Source organism: Acartia tonsa, chromosome 8, assembly GCF_053477335.1.
Source record: "Acartia tonsa isolate MP-2025a chromosome 8, ASM5347733v1, whole genome shotgun sequence".
In the NCBI taxonomy this organism is placed as follows: Eukaryota; Metazoa; Arthropoda; class Copepoda; order Calanoida; family Acartiidae; genus Acartia; species Acartia tonsa.
In genome coordinates, this window is record NC_137267.1 from 705,001 (window position 1) to 724,681 (window position 19,681).

The 19,681-nt window shown below is 31.6% G+C and overlaps 1 protein-coding gene across 3 annotated transcripts in view; it reads left to right on the forward strand.

Annotated features, from left to right (window-relative positions):
• LOC145325754 (uncharacterized) overlaps nucleotides 1–19,681 on the forward strand; it is a 183,972-nt gene that overhangs the window by 89,492 nt on the left and 74,799 nt on the right. For all 3 annotated transcript variants that reach the window (XM_080168696.1, XM_080168693.1, XM_080168695.1), the window contains exons 4-5: nucleotides 11,505–11,570; nucleotides 12,468–12,539. In XM_080168696.1, coding sequence (XP_080024822.1) covers nucleotides 11,505–11,570; nucleotides 12,468–12,539 — 138 coding nt within the window. The remainder of the gene's footprint in view (nucleotides 1–11,504; nucleotides 11,571–12,467; nucleotides 12,540–19,681) is intronic.

Consider the following 19,681-nt stretch of genomic DNA (forward strand, 5'->3'; position numbering starts at 1 on the left):
AATAAAAAAGACCTTATGCTACAAAAGTTTAGGTTATATTAAAAAGTAGGCAATATTTTATTTAGGCCTTTTTTAGGATTTAGGCCATTGTCTTATCCCTTAAGATCCCAGTGGCTGAAACTGTAAAACCAAAGCCATATGCTTTTCTAAAATTTTAGTTTTAATTAATTAAATTTTCATAAACTTAATTCATTTACTTAAATGTATTCAGTGCTAGGGCAATGGACAAAAATATTTATCTTCATCCAATTATTGTGTGTAAATTCTGCCTTAAGAAACTTTAGAAATAAAATAAATTTTGCCCATCTATAGATTAAATTATTGGGTAAAATGTTTGGACACTTCTAGTTTCGAACAAATCATTCACAATTTAGATAAAGCTCCCAAAGTTTTGGGCCAACGAATAAGATGATGGCATTGTAAAACTTTGGGTACCACTGTAATTTAAAGTCCAATGTCTCCTCACTCCCCCAGAATTATTAAATCGCCATTAACCCCTTCCTCACTGGTTTACTTTAAAAGGTTGGTTTTAAAAAAACAATAGAGATTTTATGTACATAGAATAAATTTATAACTTTAATTTAATGAAAATTAATTTCAAAATTTCAGAACCCAAAGAAGGTGTATCAACTATTTTTTTTATAGCTAGCCGGTTCTTTTAGTAAGTAGTAGATGTAAAATTTTTCATAGAATTCAGATATGCAATCGTTTTTTTTGTAGACCTCTTATTTTTTAAGTAATTTAAGTTTTTAAAAAAAAATTATGTTGATTTTAAGGTACTAAAACGCAACAAAAAAAAAGGAAGAAAACGGCCATTATGTACAAAAATAGTAAGATCTTTAATTTGACACCTTACTTTTTGAATTTTGTCAGGTAATTATTGAAAAAATTGATTTTTTTAACCCACGAGAATAAAAACTTTGAACTTAATTTTATCATTTCACAGGTAAAAAAATATGGGTTCATATATACCTTTAGAATCAGAAAAATATTACGAATCCATTGTAAGCAAAATTGAAAAATAGTAAAAAAATAAAAAATAAAAAAATGGCCATTAATATTTTTTGGTTCAGGCAACACTTTCGTCATCCCATCTTTACCCCCTCTTTAGCCCCTTCCCATTTTTATACTCAATTCAAGAATTAAGACGTTGCCTGTATAATATAATATGATATTTTCATATAATTCCTTTTATTGTAGTTTATGTACTATATTGTAAACTTTTTATTTCAATTTTGCTTAGAGTGGATTTGTAATACTTTTCTCATTCTAACAGTATATATAACGCCTATTTCTTATGCCTGGGGAATGATAAAATTAAGTTCAAAGTTATTATTCTCGTGGGTTTAAAAAAATCGATTTTTTCAATAATTACCTGACAGAATTGAAAAAGTAAGGTGTCAAATTAAAGATCTTACTATTTTTGTTCAAAATGGCCATTTTCTTTCTTTTTTTTGTTGCATTTTAGTACCTTAAAATCGACTTAATTTTTTTTTTAAAACTTAAATTACTTAAAAAATAAGAGGTCTACAAAAAAAACCGATTGCATATCTGAATTCTATGAAAAATTTTACATCTACTACTTACTAAAAGAACCGGCTAGCTATAAAAAAAAAAGTTGATACACCTTCTTTACAAAATTAAACAAAAGTATTTTGACCAATCTAATTATTTTGCTCTTATAGCAAATCATAATTTCATTGAATTCAGAAATTCAAAACATCAAAAATTTATAATAAATAATCATAATATAAAGCTTCATTTTTACCTATCCTAAAAATCTAGAGGCTATCCATTTCATAGTTTTATCTAGTAGTATTTAAGTCCAAAAGGAGAAAGTCACAAAAAAACGCACTTAAGTTAATTTTTGAGAAGCTTTGCTTACACCTTTTTTATTGAAATTATGGAAAAATCTGCGATTATAAACGCTGTGGTTTCATATTTTACGCTTAAAGATTTTTGCAATCTGTAATTCTAGATTTTATTACCTAAACATTAAGTTAGGAGGGTTATTTATCAAAGGAAAACCTTTTTGTCTTTAAAAATTGTAATCATTGGAAATGTATATCAATTTATCGTCCATTATCTTATCCCTTAAGATCCCTAGCTAAAAAAAAAGATTAATTACTGTGCATTCCCAATGATGATGCACAAAACAACCCCTTCTGTAGATTACAATTAGTGGTTAAAACGTTAGGGCACTTTACTTAAATAAACAACCAATCAAAATTCAATTTAAGTCCTCAAAGATGTGGAGCCAACGAAAAAGATAACGTTAATATAAAACTTTGGGGACTAGAGTATTAAACGGCCCAATGTCCCTTCCCTCCCAGTTATTCTTTTAATCTTTCAGCTGTATTCATATTTGTTGTTAAGAGATGCAAAAATATAAATTGTATGCGCTAAAGGCCTTTGCAAAAAATTGTTTATCAAAATTTAAATGAGAAAAATAGATAGATATAATAACAAGGATGACAACATCCATAAGTAGCGAAGCACAAAAAATTGTAGATGGGAAAAGGGTATTTATTAAAATCAAGAATAGATTTATTGGTTAAAATAAACACAAAACCTTGTTTTATTTTGTTTGATGACGATGGTCAAAGTAAATTACATAAAAGATGCTCATAATAATGAGAAAAATCATTTTGATACTGATATTCCAAAAAAGTTTGAAAATTGGATAAAAAAAAACAAAGATATGGAGAAATATGTAAAACATATAAAAATAGCCAAAACCCTGGCCGCCATGGTTGGTTTCTTAAAACGAAAGAAAATTTAATTTTTATATCCTTAACTTAAAAAATTAGGAAAATCGGACCATATACACTGAAAATATGGAGAAAGATGTAAAAATAGCCTAAAACCTGCTAAAAGGCAGTCTGGTCGTCAATGTTGTTTTCTTTAAAAGACGGGAAATTTCATTTTGATATCAATAACTGAAAACATTTTGAAAATCAGACTATAAACACTGAAGACATGGAGAAAAATGTGAAAAATATAAAAATAGCCTAAAACCTGCTAAAAAGGCAGTCTGGCCGTCATGATTGGTTTCTTTAAAAGACAGGAAATTCAATTTTGATATCTTTAATTGAAAAAATTTTGAAAATCGGACCATAAACACTGAAGATATGGAGAAAAAAAAGAAAAATAGCCTAAAACCTGCTAAAAGGCAGTCTGGCCTTCATGGCTGTTTTCTTTAAACGACAGGAAATTTAATTTTGATATCTATAGCTGAAAAAATTTTGAAATTCGGACCCTAAATATTGAAGATATGGAGAAAAATGTGAAAAATATAAAAATAGCCTAAAACCTGCTAAAAAGCGGTCCAACCGCCAATGACGTTTTATAGTCAATTGTGCTTGTTAATGATGGGAATGTTGTCAAAAATTTTCAGCATCCTATCTTTTATAGGAGCTGAGTAAATCCCATTTCCCCCATAGCGTTACGGACTGACGGACGGACTGACGGACGGACGGACAAAGTGAATTATAGAGTAGCTTCGCTACTAAAAAGATGAATAGATATATGTACTTAACATCCTATTCTAATATATAAAAAAAATTATTCCCTTCTCAATCCCTTTGATTACAGAGGACCTTGATTTTAGAGGGGTAGCCACTAGTTATATTATTTATGTGAGTATCCTATTATATAAAGTAGTAAAGTTTTTTTTTCTTTGTCCGCAAAGATCTCGCTAACCTCAGAACTCATTTAGTTCTTCTTAATGGCTATGAATTTAAGATTTGATAAGTTTTAAACTATTTTCTTGTACCTTCTCTCCCACTTCGAATGCTGCGCCCCTAGAAACTAGGGGCGCAGCCGATAGTATAGGCTTAAAGAGTAGTTTTGCTACTAAAATACAAATAATGATACTGAAAATTATTTTTAAGTATAAAATCATGTTACATAATATCAATTTAAAGTTTTTAACTAAAATTTCTTAAAGATCTAAAAATCATGAATTTTGTCGTCATCTTAATATTGTCATTACTACAACTTTATGTTTATATTTAAAAGCTTAAATTTAATTCCTTTTAATGCCATAGTTTAATATAAAAATAGCTTGTTTTCTGTGGTTATCTCATAACTAGCAAGAGGGCAAAAACTAACTTCTTGAAAGAGTTGTATATTTGATTTAATTGATATGTATGTATAATAAGATATATAAGTTTTCCGGAATTTTAATGTTAGGGGGAGATTTGAAATCTGCATCAAATTTTAAGTTTTTTTTTTTTATAAAATTCGTTTTTTGTATAATTCTTTATCTAAAAGCGGAAATGCATTATAAGTTAATTAATTTTGACCAATAGGATAGGTGGATTTTAAACTACCTGCGCTCTTATTGGTTGAATGATGTACGCCATCCAATCAGAGCGCAGATTTTTTAAATCCACCAATCACAGATGCCAAAATTAATTAACTTAAATTGCATTTCCGCTTTTAGATAAAAAATTATAGAAAAAACGAATTTTATAAAAAAATCCTCAAAATTTGATGCAGATTTTAAATCTCCCCCTAACTTTAAAATGCCGGAAAACTTATATATCTTAATGTATAATCATCATTAATCCTTTAGTGAGATTGCTTTTAGTAAAAAGAAAATTGGACAGACACACAGACGAACATACTCAAATTATATAATAGCTATGCATTTTAAGAAATCAATATTAGAGGAAAATTTTCAAAAAATTACAAAGCTTCGACGTGAAATTATGAAACAAAACAAAAATAAAACAAGGATGACAATATCCATAAAAGTGAAGCTCTGAAACGGTAGGACAAAATTACATTAACATTTGTAAAGAATCAGATAAGCAGAATACAAAGTTGTAAGTCAAAACAAAATTGTAGAAGATTTGTTGCAAAACTGCTGAAAAACAGGACCCTGTTTAAGGACATACATAGATTTTGATTATAGAGGTGCTTCGCTTATAAGATTGTACATTGTTGTCCTAGGAATCAGTATTTCAAAAATCAGATAAATAGGATAATTATATTACATAAACATTTGATGTCAAAAAGTTACAAATCAACCTGTTTTAAATAGACTTATGATATTATGGTAGCGACCATAGAGTTGTTACGCTTTCAAAATCTAACCTATGCAGGAATCAATACCCTAATTACAGAAAAGCTTTGCTTTTAAAAATACGGAAAAGCCTTAAAATGCACAGCTTTTTTATTTGCGTAGTTTTTTACAAATGCACTTTGATTTCACTTTTGTTGAATAATTTTTGTTATTTAAAATATTTAAATTACTGAGTATTGTTGAATAAATCTATTTCTTTTATGCTTTCACGGGAGAATAGACATCGGGCTGTTTATTACACTAGTCCCCAAAATGTTATAATAACGTTTTCTTCTTTGTTAGCTTAACAACTGTGGGGAATTTTATTGAATTTTGATTTGTTGGTTCATAAAGTTGATTGTCAAAACATTTTCACCATTAATTGTAATCTATAGATAGAAGGCGTATTTTTGTGTATCATCATTTGGGATGTTCATCAATTTATCGGCTATTGTCTTATCCCTTGAGATCTTTCTATCCCGAAATATTTTCTTAGCTTTGTCTTTATGTTTTTAAAAGATTTTTTTTATATATGCGTAACATCTTTAAAAGGTATTCTTTTCGGATCAACTGAAGTTCACGGTAAAATATTCTTGGTAACGAATATTTCCAAAAATCTATGAATTTTAAAGGCTGGTAGCTGTCAAACGGCTGCACCGAACACTGTTAAAAACGGTATAAGAAGGCCTACAAATAATCTGGAATAGTCATAAATAAATAATGCATAATTATCTCGCAGTGCAGAGAAATGCGCGAAAAGACCTATTTTACGCGCTTTTTCTTTAGTGAAGCTTTCCCTGTGCATCATTGGATCTTGGCTATTTCAGATTATTTGTATGCCTTCTTATGCCGCTTAAAATGGTGTGCAGGTATGATCTGTACGTTCAGCCGTTTGGCAGCTAGCAGCCTTTAAAATTCATAGCTTTTTGGAAATATTCGTTACCAGGAATATTTTACAGTGAACTGCAGTTGATTCTTCTTTTCTTGTAAGAGGGGAAGACATTACATTGTAAATTATGCTGGTTGGTACCCAAACTTTTATGATCACGTTCTCTGATTCATTTGCTTAAAAACTTTGGTAAAATCTTGATTGGTTTGTCCTGGAACCCTTGAGGTCCTAGAACAAACGCAGGAGTCCCAAACGTCGGAGTGGACAAACGCAGGAGTGAACACTTAACCGAACATAACCTATTTTATTCTTTTTATATGCCTTAACCCTGCGGGGGGCTTATTTAAATATTGATATCTTAACCTAACCTAACCTGTATAGAAAAACTTACTTAAATTAATATTCTAACACTCCTGCGTTTGTCCACTCCAACGTTTGGGACTCATGCGTTTGTCCTGGAACCTTTTGAACCAATGCTTTCAATAATCATTTTAGGATATCCATTGCACTATGGGACAAATGTATATGTTTTGTTTCATTTTTCCCCTGCATAAGATAGAGATATGAAATATGTTTCGATTATAATCTATGGACTTCAAAACAATATTCTTTTTAAAAAATATCAAAAAAGATTATTTATTTGCTGTTATTTTTCATTTTTTCATAACTTAAATTTTGCTATGCACAATGACGACATACCTAATTCATTTCGTCTTCTTATGTAATTTTAAAGGGTTGGGATACAAAATATTAGTTTGAAATTATATTTCATCAATTTGATTTTTTACTTTTCTTATTTTTTAGAATCTATTATAAAATGTTTAGCATTTGTTGATATTATTTTTTACATTTAAAAGTCAATAGTTCAATAATCTCATTTATATTAAAATACCTTTTTTATTTTAGTGCTTCTATAGAAGAGATTTTGTCACCCCAAAAAACTAGTTGAGTTTTCTTTAAATGTACCAATCTTTTTAATATTCATAAATAATCACACTTGCTAAAATAATTAAGAAAGTAATAAAAAGTAATAGGAGAGAAAAGTGAAAAGTGAAAAATTAAAAATTTTCTGTTTAATCATCTTATAATTATTATTCTCGTACATCTCTATGTTTATTTTATAATGTACTTAAAGGTTATAAAATTAAATATATTAAATATAATTAAGATATCAAACTCATTTCTAAGTTTTAAAGTTTGCTAATTGAGAGCTGTATTAATGACATGTTTATTACTTATTGTCTTTAATTCTAATTATAGAAATTTTACAATCTTAGAAAACTTGATATTTCCTGTCCCATCTTGGAATTTTGAGGGGGTGGGGATTAGTTATCTTCCAGGGTTGTTTTACATTTTAGCAAATTTTTTACTCATTTTAGCAACTTCAAAAACTTTAAGAATAAAAAAAGAATATTGTATTCCATTTGTCTCTAAAAAATTTAAAATTGACAAAATTATAAATCATGAAAAAATATTATTAGTATTGTATAAACACCAGCAGATGCATATGGTCATAGGGGAATTTAATTTCAAGAGCTAAGAGTAATCATATTAGACTTTAATCATATTAAACTTTTAATAAAGAATAAGGTTCTATTTTTCTGGGGTGATTCATTATAAATTAATCATTTATAAAGATTAAAATTAAGGAAGTAAGTTAGCAAGTCTAGTTGAATTATTTCTTATTTTAAAGAACGTAATTTTAGAGGGAAATTTTAACAATTTACCCAGTATTTAACTTTTAGATTAAAATATCTTTGATTATAGAAATTAATACTTGATAAGTAAGTTCAATCTCGGTTATTGAAGATTAATAACTATATGTTTCAAAATGTTTTCACCTAGTATTTTCCCTTTCTTCGGATAGTTACTCTTTACCCTAATTCTTGAAAATCCCCACCCTTTGACACTCCCCACCCCCTATTTCTTGAGACGGTCAAAGCAACACATAAATATTACGCAAATGAATGTCGTTGCACTTAAATTTAGCGTTAAAGTCATTTACTTTTTTACAAAAACTTTAAACCTAAAAAAGCATAATAGTCGGGACTTTTACCTAAAGTGGATGAAATAAAGTCAAATCTACTCATCAAAAGCTACACGTTCATGTAAAAAAATCTCTGATAAACTCTGATAAAAATTTAAAATGTTTTGAAATGTCCCATAGTGCATTGTACATAAATTAATACTCCATTATCTTATACTTTAAGATCCAATGATTTTAACAGAAAACAAAACTTTATTTTTTGCAACTGATTTGAATTTTCTTGTTTTACCTTGTCTGTTCTTATTTAAAAGTCACAGAGAATAAAATAAACAAACAAAATGTGTTTTACACAGGGCTTGGCAGTCGTGCCTTAGTCGAGCATAAGCCTCAATTTTAAACCCGCTAGTTTGACAAAAATATAGGATGAATTCAGGGGCGTCCAAGCTTTTTCATTTGGGGGGGGGGGGGGGGTAAAAATTTGAAAATAATTTTTTTTTTTTTCGGGGGGGGTAATCTTTATATCATAGGGGGAAGCTTTTTTATTTGAGGGGGGGGGGTAATCACCCCTTTACCCCCCCCCCTTTGGACGTCTATGGATGGATTGTCTGTTTGGGAACAGGTTTACATATTCGGCTGAATTTTTAAGTTATAATATGACTATTTAACTGAGGCCTACATTCGGCTGACACGCAGCTGCCGAACCCTGTTTTAGAGACATATTAAAATTTTTATTTAAACCCTGTTTAAATATTAAATTTTTATCTCCCTATCTCTTTATATCCTTATACTAAAGTAACAGGATGTTTGTCTGTGTGTCTGTGTATCTGTGTGTCTGTGTATCTGTGTGTCTGTGTGTCTGTGTGTCTGTGTATCTGTGTATCTGTGTGTCTGTGTATCTGTGTGTCTGTGTATCTGTGTGTCTGTGTATCTGTGTGTCTGTGTATCTGTGTATCTGTGTATCTGTGTGTCTGTGTGTCTGTGTGTCTGTGTATCTGTGTGTCTGTGTATCTGTGTGTCTGTGTATCTGTGTGTCTGTGTATCTGTGTGTCTGTGTATCTGTGTGTCTGTGTATCTGTGTGTCGGTACCGAAGGATCTCGCTAACCGCTGAACCGATCGGGTTCTCCTTAACAGGGTAGATTCTCATATGTCCCGGGAAGGTTTTTGATTATTTTGGGGGAGGGTACAACCACCCTCTAAAATGTAATGACAAAAAAATCGAAAATTTAAAATATATTGGAGACTTCAACGTAACATAAAGAGAATTATCGTAACATAAAGAAGTAACGTAGAGACTTTAACAAATAAAAACATCTAAAGTGCCACCAGAGGCCTCCAGGGGCGTAGCCGCTAGTATCTACATATAGTTGTCTACCCACCTTACTGTTTGTCTTTCTAAATATCTATAATCTGTAAGTCTTTTTGTTAGGGTTGGCAATCCGGATCCGGAATCCGCCCAATTTTTGGCCAATTTTGGAATCCGAATCCGGATCTGGAATCCGTTTTTTAATAGCGGATTCCGGATTCTTATTTGGTAGGCTAAAATTAGCGTCTTGAGTTTTTTCTTTCAACTCCTCTGTGAAGGCAAAGATTTTCATCATTATATATAATATCTTTTAAAATCTGGTTCGATTCTCGGAAGTGAATTATAGAGAACACCAAGAACATTGATTTTTAGGACATATGATTATTATGTAGCACTTAATTTTTAAATTTAAAAAAAAAATCCTTCTAAAATATTGCTAGAATCCGGAATTCGAATCCGGAATCCTCCAAAAATAAGAATCCGGAATCCGCAAGGAATCCGCCACTTTTTGACGGATTCTTTAAGAATCCGGAATCCGAATCCGGCACAAAATTCGACGGATTGCCATCACTACTTTCTGTATGTCTGTATGTTTTATTGTCTGTATGTGTGTCTTTTTGTCTGTATGTTTGCTAGTCTGTTTGTCTTTCCATTCGTTTATCTGTCTGCTAATTTATCCATCTATGTCTATTTATCTATCTATCAACATCTTATAGATAAAAAGTAAGAAATAGCTATCATAAAGTACATAATTTGTTTATGTTACTCTTAAAAGTTAAGGTTATCAAAGAAATCATTTTATAACAAGGATGACAACATCCATAAAAGCGAAGCACTGAAACAGTAGGACAAACGGAAATTAACACTTGTATAGTGTCAGAACTGAATAATCAAAATATAAATGTATAAGAGTCGAAGCAAACTTGTAAGTAAATTTGTTGAAAAACTGCTAGATACAGAATAATATTTATAAAGATACTTACATTTTGAGGACTTGATAATAGAGTTGCTTCGCTTATAATATTGTACTTTGTTGTCCGAGGAATCAGTATACCAAAAATCAAATCAATCGGATAATTAGATCACATAAATACATGGACGTACGGACATTCTGGTAACGATTATAGAGTTGCTACGCTTTCTAAATCGTACCTAACTACTAAAGGAATCACCATGCAAAATTTGAAATCGATAGGACAATTCTAACATGCCTAAGTTAACGGAAAAAGCTATCCGTTACGGACGTATGGAAGGACCGACCCTAATTATAGAAAAGCTTCGCTTTTAAAACAAGGATAACTAGATTTTTAATTAGTGAAAAATAAAAGAATATTCTAAAGATCCAGAGCAGATGGTATTATTTGTCAAGAAAGTTGGACTGACAAATGAAGGGACAAAGTGAGTTGCTAAACAAGTATAGAGCATGACTGATAGACCGACGGACCAAGTAAGTTATATACTGGATACTCATTGGTACAGGAAATCTACCCAAAAAGTATCAGCCATGTATCTTAAACAGCAGCCGAGAAATTCTCTTTTCCCCAATTCTGTTTCATACAGAGAGACAGACGAACGAACATTTTTAATTATAAAGTAGCTTGGCAAATAAAAATTGTGTTTGCAAGTGCTATATCTCTGTTACATGTTCTTCACAAGTGCAGATAAATAAATCAATGCTAAAAATTTGCAACAAAATTTTAGCGCATTTTTTTTTCATTGCCAAAAAGTTTATATGTGCAGAAATAATATTGATTTATATTTAACACATAATTTTTTTTCCAAAAGTGTTTTTTTTATGATAAGACAAGGATATAAATGGATAAGACAAAGGATGATAACTTGATATACATTGTCAATTATGATCAACAAAATAACCCTAGTAGATTCAAATTATTGGTGAAAACAAATTAAAATTCAATAAAAATGTCTTGATTTTATGAGCCAACAAATAAGTTATTGGGGTTATAAATTTTGGGCTTTATCTTGATTTATAGTCTAATATCCTTTTTCTCCCTGTAATCTATAATTGGGCAGAAGATAGAGGTGTAAATTTAATCAAGCGCTTTTGTTCTTACCTCCCTGGTACAGTTATTCATTTATTTTAAAACCATAAAGCAAAACCATTAGAATTAATACTGGTTTAATCTAATTCTTATAGAAAGTCATTGTTAAAGTAATTTTTTAATTTAATAAAATTATTGATTCATCTATAATTGATAATCAACGAAACTATTCATCTATCTATCTATCTAGGAGGGTGACAGTAGCGGAACAGATATGTCAATATGTAAATCTGAACAGCTATTCTCGTCATTTAAGGTAAAGGCTTTTTATACTAGAAGCGCAGTTACTCTATATTTCTGTATAATGTTTTCTGTTCTCTTAAATTCAAAATATTGTTTAGCTTGTTGCTACGCTACTTATTTGTTTTTATTCTACTAGCTTGAAGTTCTACAATTTATCTTTGTAGTTTTTCTAAAAATTCTTGAAAAGTCAATTCTTACAATTACTTTTAACCTATTTTTTTTTCTCCACTTCACCTATTTGTTTGAAATAGGTAAAGAAGAGCTACTCTTTAACTAATATCATATCTTAATATTAAGAGTTTTTCTCGAATTCATTCTAATCCGGTGGATAGGAACCGGTTCTCATCCATACGAAAAAACTATGTCTAGCATCGTATTAGCCCGTGCCTTCGGCACCTCGGGGCTGAAAAAACTGGTTTTAATCTTATAATTGTACATTCTATATCCGCGGAAAGCTGGTTATAATAAGATGCGAGAAATAACTATTATAATATTTTATAATAGAATAGGTATAGGGGTGCTGTATTAGAAGGGGTAGGAAGGAAAATAGCTTACAACCATCGCAGGACTTAAGTAAAGCTTTCATTATAAGAGAACCTAATTGGTTTAGTAAGTATTGAGATGTTAAGCTTTTGACAAAATAAGATTGTTTGAATCATGGAAAGAAAATTAAGTAGCAGGTTTCGTCGTATTTTCATAGTAGGTTCTCCTTAGCCTCCTTGGGGGGGGGGGGGGTCTAACTCTTAGGGCAATCATGAACATTTACCTAACATAACTAACCTACTAATCAAAAGCTACTGTGAAATTACGATGCAACCCGCTACTACGTTGTCTTTCCACGATCCTATTATTTTGTTGTACAATTTTTGTTGTTGTAAAATTTCACCAAATAAAATCTTATCTTTTTAAGGAGCTTCCCGGTGAAGTAGAATCTATAATCGAGGACAGTTTGACACAAGAAGATTTTAAATATACAAACCAGGTTAGTTGGGTTTTAGATTTGGCAAAGGTGTTTGACACTATACCAATTTCAAAATCTTAATAAACCAAGAACAAACATGTTTAGTTTATGTTTGGATTTATCAAATGCATTTGACACTAATTTCAAAATCTGAATGAATCAAGGACATACAGGGTCTAAATTGGAGTTTAGATTTGGCAAAGGCGTTTGACACTATACCACTATCAAAATCTAACTTAAACAAGAAGGAAGATGACAATTTTGCTGATTTTTTTCCGCCTCTTTAACAATTATACAAATTTTAGAGTGATGAATGATTTAAAACTTTCATTATATATCAAACTATTTTAAAAATTTAAAAAATAATCTTACTTAAATGCAAAATTTTCACAAAAAAAGCATTATTTAGTGTAAAACTTTGTTGCTTCTATGCAGAGTAAAAATTGAACTTATGTCATCAGTAACAAATTAACAGTAAAAATTGTCAAATGTGCAAAAGTTGGGACATATTTTTAGCACATTTTTGCACACTTTTGTGAGGGTCCAATACTCCCATTCGCATGATAGTACAATGGCAATTATGTCCATAGATACATAAATAGTGCAGAAACAAAAAAAGTTAACCAACATTTTTTGAAAGCTAATTTCATTTGCTAACAGATTGTTAGTTAAACTTGGGATGGAGGGTACATTAGACTATACCCAAAGTTTTTTAACTACGTTATCTTATTTGGGAAAACTTGGGGTACTTTTATTAAATATTATTGGTCGAATCTAAAATAGTTGTGTCCTAACTTTTCAACTCATAATTTAAATCCACAGAAAAAGAGAAATTTTCTTTTATCGTCACTGGATTATCATCCATTGTCTTATCCCTGAATATCACTGAAAACACCCCTGAGGCTATGGCATTCTAAATCAGCGTTGTAACTGCTGAGCCCTATTAAAAAGTATCAAATAAGCAAACATATTATAAACATACATATTCTCATATCAGGGATCTAAAGGGATAAGACAATGGTCGAAAAATGAATGTTCTTCCCCAACGATGAACTTAATGAACCGACCAATCAACATTCAATAAGTGTCCCCAAAGTTGTTAAGCCAACGAATAAGAAAACTTTATTCTAAAACTTTGGGGACTAGTGTAAGAAACAGCCCAATATTTACCCCAGGGGTAAAATTTTTTGGGGGGGGTAATTTAGATTTTATTAAATATTTAGTATTAAAAATGCGCGCGAAGCGCCCAAATTTTTTTTTATTAGGGATTTTTTATTTTGGGGGGGTATTTACCCCCCCAAAATTGTTTGGGGGGGGTTAAATACCCCCTCCTAAATGGTTGGGAGTGCCTACGGCACCCCCAGGGTAGGGGTAAATTTTAAATGGGGGGGGGGGGTAATCGCCCCATTACCCCCCCCCCCTTAGACGTCTATGGTCCCATCCCTCCCTGTTCTCATATACACAATTTAAAGTTTTCTAATATATTAAACTATAATACTAGGCCTAAAACCAAAACTTTGGTCCTGCCTAGATTTCATAAATAAAGAGATAGATAATTTAGCTGATGAGCATCACCATTGATAATAAACATAATTATGCCAATCTCAAATTATTCAAATTATTGGTTGTTAAGTTTGGAACCCAACTACCAGTTTACATTAATCAAATTTAGATAAAAGTACTCAATGTTTTTGAATAAGATAATGTTGTTATAAAACTTTGGGTTCCAATGTCCACACCCTCCTATTAGTCAATAATCTTTCCTTTTCCTACTAAATAATACTTATTTTCAAAAAAAATATTGCTGCGCTTCTTGAAGACACGATTAAAATACATTTGAAATAATATTTATTTATCACATAGTATTATAGACATCTCTCCGCAGACAATAAAATTAAAAATAATAAGATATTTGTTAGACCCGAGGAGCCGAAGACCCTGGCTAATAAGCTTGAAGATTGGTTTTAATTCTTTTATTTTATTTTTTTGAGAAAAATTATCTGTAATATGATGCTATTCATGATATTTCAGTTTGGCTGAAAACCGGTTCTAATCTAGCGGATATTAATCAGTTTCGAAGCCATACTGGAATACTTATTCTTTAATCCATTGTCCACACAAACACACACACACACACACACACATACACACACACACACACACATACACATACACACACACAAACAAACTTTGTAAAGAAATTGTGTTGGCCTATTTATAGCACCGTTGATATTATGCATAGTTTGCTTATAAACAAGGCATATTTGACTTCAGGTTCTTATTCCGAGGGATCTTAAGGGATAAGACAATGGGGGATAAAACGATATACATCCCCAATGATAACAAACAAATTATCCTTCTGAAGATTAAAATAATTTGTTGAAAAGTTTGGACTCTGCTAGTTTGGAATCTACCAAACAAAATTTAAAAAAAAGTTTTTGTAACAAATAAGATAACACAGTAATAAAACTTTGGGTACCAGTGTAATATACAGTCCTATTTACTCTAATATCATAATATAAGAATATGCATAGTTTGGCCTAATAGAATTGCCACAATAAAAGATTTAAAAAGTTTAAAATTATTCGCAAAAAAACTACAATATTAGACTTGAAATTTAAAATTTAATTACCTCTAAAAGACAAATAATTTGTATTTAAGCCAAGAAGTTTTAATTGTTCTTATTTTTCAACCAATTGTATAAAAAAGCCTTGAAAATATTACAATAGCTTTCAAACTTTTACGGTCCGAATAACAAGTAAGGCATAAAAAAGACTGTTAATTTCATTTTAAAATCCATATATTCTTTTATTTAAATTTGTAACAGGATCTGTGTCTGTCTTTGTGTCTGTTTGCCGAAGAATCTTGCTAATCTGTGAACCGATAGGGTTCTCTTTTTTACAGTGTCATCTTAGGTCCTATTAATGTTTATATCTATTTTAGGGGAGGGTACCACCACCCTCCAAAGAGAAATCGCCCTTAACCCCCCCCCCCCCCAAATTGTTTTGTTTTGATTTTCTTTATAAAAGTAAAATTAACATTAGAGGGAATTTTTTTGACAATTGATGGATTTATAAATTCTAACAATTTTAGAACAATTATAGACAAAAATTTATTCTGCTTTTTGAATAATAAGCCAGATCCTATGAAATTTTCTAGGCTAGCTTAGGAGCTTGGGTTTTATTATTAGCCCTCAGAAACTTTATAGGATTTGTTATTGCATTATATTCCATGTTTTTTTTTCTCTGAAAATTCTCAATCCCTTTGTTTATTAGAATCGTAATAACTTTTTGCTAGATGCAGTTTAATCAGGGATAAAAGGATGTTTAGGATTATAAACTTGTGCTAAATTGTTTCTCGTGTGTTAAAAGACAGGATAGCCAAAAAAAAAGGTGAATTTTCCCTTAAAGTATCTATCGGGTAAAGAACCCTCTTCTTATTTTGAAATTAATTGATTGATTGATTAGCCATAGTTTCTTAGGGTTTGGACCTAAGTAGTCATGGAGTAGGCTGAGACACTTTTGTATAGTCACTAGGGCTATTAAGCTCCACGTTCAAGCACATTATGACTTGACCCGCTTTCTCATAAAAGCTACTCATTATTACCTCACCCTTGTCGAGTATGGCAGGTGTCCCAAATTAAGTCACCGTAATGAATGACGCTCTCCGCAAAGGATCTTGGGATAAGGGTAGTACTGATATTATGTACGTGACTATTGAGTATCTAAACTTACCTTCAATTACCTCATACGGGCGGGATTGCAGTCAAGGACCTTATTGACTTGATGTACTGTTCAGGTCCTGGTCCAGCAATCCAGGAGAACTAAGGATGACTGGTACGCACCCTTCTCTGTCCAAACACCCAAGGATATTAGGTTAAGTAACATCCATCAGACAACCAACTCTCTGTGATGCACGACCTTTGTCTGAGAAGTCCCAACTGTGCATGGTAACGAGTTGCGCCTGTTTTGGGCCAAGGCATTCCCCCTACTCTAACTATTTATGTCGCGCATCTGACATAGCAGCAGTAGGAACCATTTTTAACGTCTTTAGTTATGACACGGTGTTGGTCCGAGATTCGAACCTATCACCTTCCCGACGACGAGCGGATGCGCTACGTGTTGAGCGGGTAGTATCTAAACTTACTTAATAATCCCCTTCTTACACAACCAGGGGAAGTTGCGTGATTATTATTGCGATTGAGAAATTCGAGTCAACACATGGATAATTGAACTCGAACTCCCACCAACGTAGCTCAGTGTGTTACCACTTAGCCACGACGCCCCTTGAAATTAATTGATAATATGGGGTGGTAGTTTTTTTTCTTTGTGACTAACCCCATCAGCGGTAGCTGGACAAAGTGTCTCAGCCATGTGACGTCATAAAAATGAGGGATTATCCATCTCTCTTGTAGGAGTTTCCTTTCCCACTTCTTCTTTCATCTCCCTCATTTTTATAATCCTGCGGTTCCGTAACCTTGCGGGGCTACCCTATACCTTGACTAGATGAACAAGATAACTGGATTATGAAAACTTTGGGTACCAGTGTAATTTCCAATCCAATGCCTATTCCTTTTTCCGTGAGAATTTTTAGTTTCCTGTTTGCATAAGATTTTTTATCCTCACACAGTTTTTATTCATCAAACTTTAAATATATTCTTTTGTTGTTTAGTCGACCAAATACTAGGGTTGGGCCGGATACCGGATATCCGGTTATCAGGCCCGATATCTAGTAATTGCCGGATATCGAACGTTGGCCAGATATCCGGCCGGGACCGGATTTCGGCTATTAGAAATATCCTTCACAATTCGACCAAATACTCTATTTAGTAGCGTAGCATCTCTATCATTATTGATCGAAGTTTATTTACAGCTTTGTTAGCCACGAGGGGAAAAAGGCCCAGGCTGATAAAACTTTTATTAATTTTATGGTTTTTGTTTTATTATTTGTGGACAATTGTCTGTAATACGATGCTATATATGATTTTTCAGTATGACTGAATACCGGTTCTAATCCTGCGTATATTAATCGGTTTAGAACCTACTATGAAAGCCTATAAAAGACATGTTTTACGCTATGGGTGAAATGAGATTTACTAAGCTGCTATTAAAGCTAGATCTCTCATATTTTGTCAACTTTCCCAGTATTATGGGGCAAATTTAACTTATATAACCGCCATAGCAGTCCGACTGCTTTTTATACTTTTTTAGAGTAAGTAACATCCCTATGAATAAATCTGTTTTCTGACAATAACAGGACAATGAATTTATTATTATTTGGATTGTGCTCTTATAAAGTGAAACTTTTAGCTGGCAAAAATAAAGACCTCTCTTACCTTTTTTACTCCATCCTCTCCCTGCTACTGAATGAACAAACTGATTAATAAATAAGGTCCATGTTAGCAACATAAATCCAGTAGTAATTTACCCCTGTCAATATATCCACGTTTATTCTACATCAATTAATAGGACCCTTTTTAAAATTACAGACCTCTCGAGTCTCTAACCAGCTATTTAAGATATTTCACATAAGACAACAGGGGCGTTCAAGCTTTTTTATTTGGGGGGGGGGGGGGTAAAAACTCCTCCTGAATGGTTGGGGGTGCCTATGACACTCCTAAGGTGGGGATAAATTTTAAAGGGGGGGAGGGTAATCACTACTTTACCCCCCCCCCCTTGGACGGCCTCATAAAATATTCTTTTAGAATCTGTGTTTTTTTATTCAAAACTAATAATCGATATATTATCAATTGGGTGTTGACAAGACTTTCATTTACTCTAATAATTTGATAATCGCAGCTGGCTAAAATAATAATAAACCCTCTTTTCCTCAACTCTTTCTCTCCTAATGGATGAACGAACTGACCAATAAATGAGGTCTATATTAGCAACCTAAATTGACGACAAATTTTCCCCTGTCAATATATCCATGTATATTTTAAATCCATTAAACTATTACCATTAAAAATGTATCAAAACTCAAAGTCAAGTACACTAAATGTACATTCTGAATTGTAGAAAATTGTAAAACCAGGAAGGGAGGGGACCTTAGACTGTAAACTATACTGGTACCCAAACTTACATAACTAAAATTTTGGTTACTTTTATTGAAGCTTGGTTGGTTGGTTTCAAACTTGCAGTGTCCAAACTTTTCAACCAATAATCTAGAGATGGGGTTGTTTTGTTTACCATGATTGGAGATGTAAATCAATTTATTATTCATGGTCTTATCCCTTCAAATCCCTGAATTTTAAGGTAAGATATTGGCATATTTTTCAATTTTTCCTTTTACAAAATCATTTCCAAGATTTGACTGCACCTGTTTTGACCCAGGGATCTAAAGGGATAAGACAAATCCAATAAATTGTTGTACATCCCTTATGATGATACACAAAATTACACCCGTTAGATTACAATTAGTGGTTAAAACGTTTGGGCACACAAATTAATAAACCTATTAATCATTCTCAATGTTTATTACAATACTCCCCTAACGTTTTCTTATTGTTAGGTACTTTTTATTGAATTTTTATTGGTTGGTTCATTAAGTTGTCTTATCCCTTTAGATCCCTACATTTACCAAACACTTTTCTTTCTTTATGTGAAGAGAAATGATTTTGATTGTTTTCCTATATTTTCAATTCCTTTACAATTTTCTCTAAAAATAAATCCTTCATTTTTAGTTTTCCTTCTTTAAGTAGCTAAAGGATCTTAAGTGACAAGACAATGGGAGATAAATTAATATAGATCCCCATAAAAGATTTACCCTCCTGTAGATTAAAATTTTTGGACACCAAAAAATGAAATTTCAATATAAGTATCCCAATACCCAAATACCATATAGTGATCTATAGAATGGGTAATTTTGTATATTATAATTGTGGATATATACCAATTTATCCTCCATTGTCTTATCCCTTAAGATCCCTGTATAAGAATACACAAAAACATTCTTTTTTTACATTTTAATTACAAGTGTGTAAAATTAAACTTAATCCTATGTTTATTTTTTGTTCGTTTTGTTATCAAGAATGTAGGTCGTCAAAGGAAGCACAGCAATAATATGAAAATCAGGAATCTAAAGAGATAATACAATGGACGATAAATTGATATAAATCCCAAATTATGATTAACAAAATTACCCCTTATGATCACCAGAGGAAA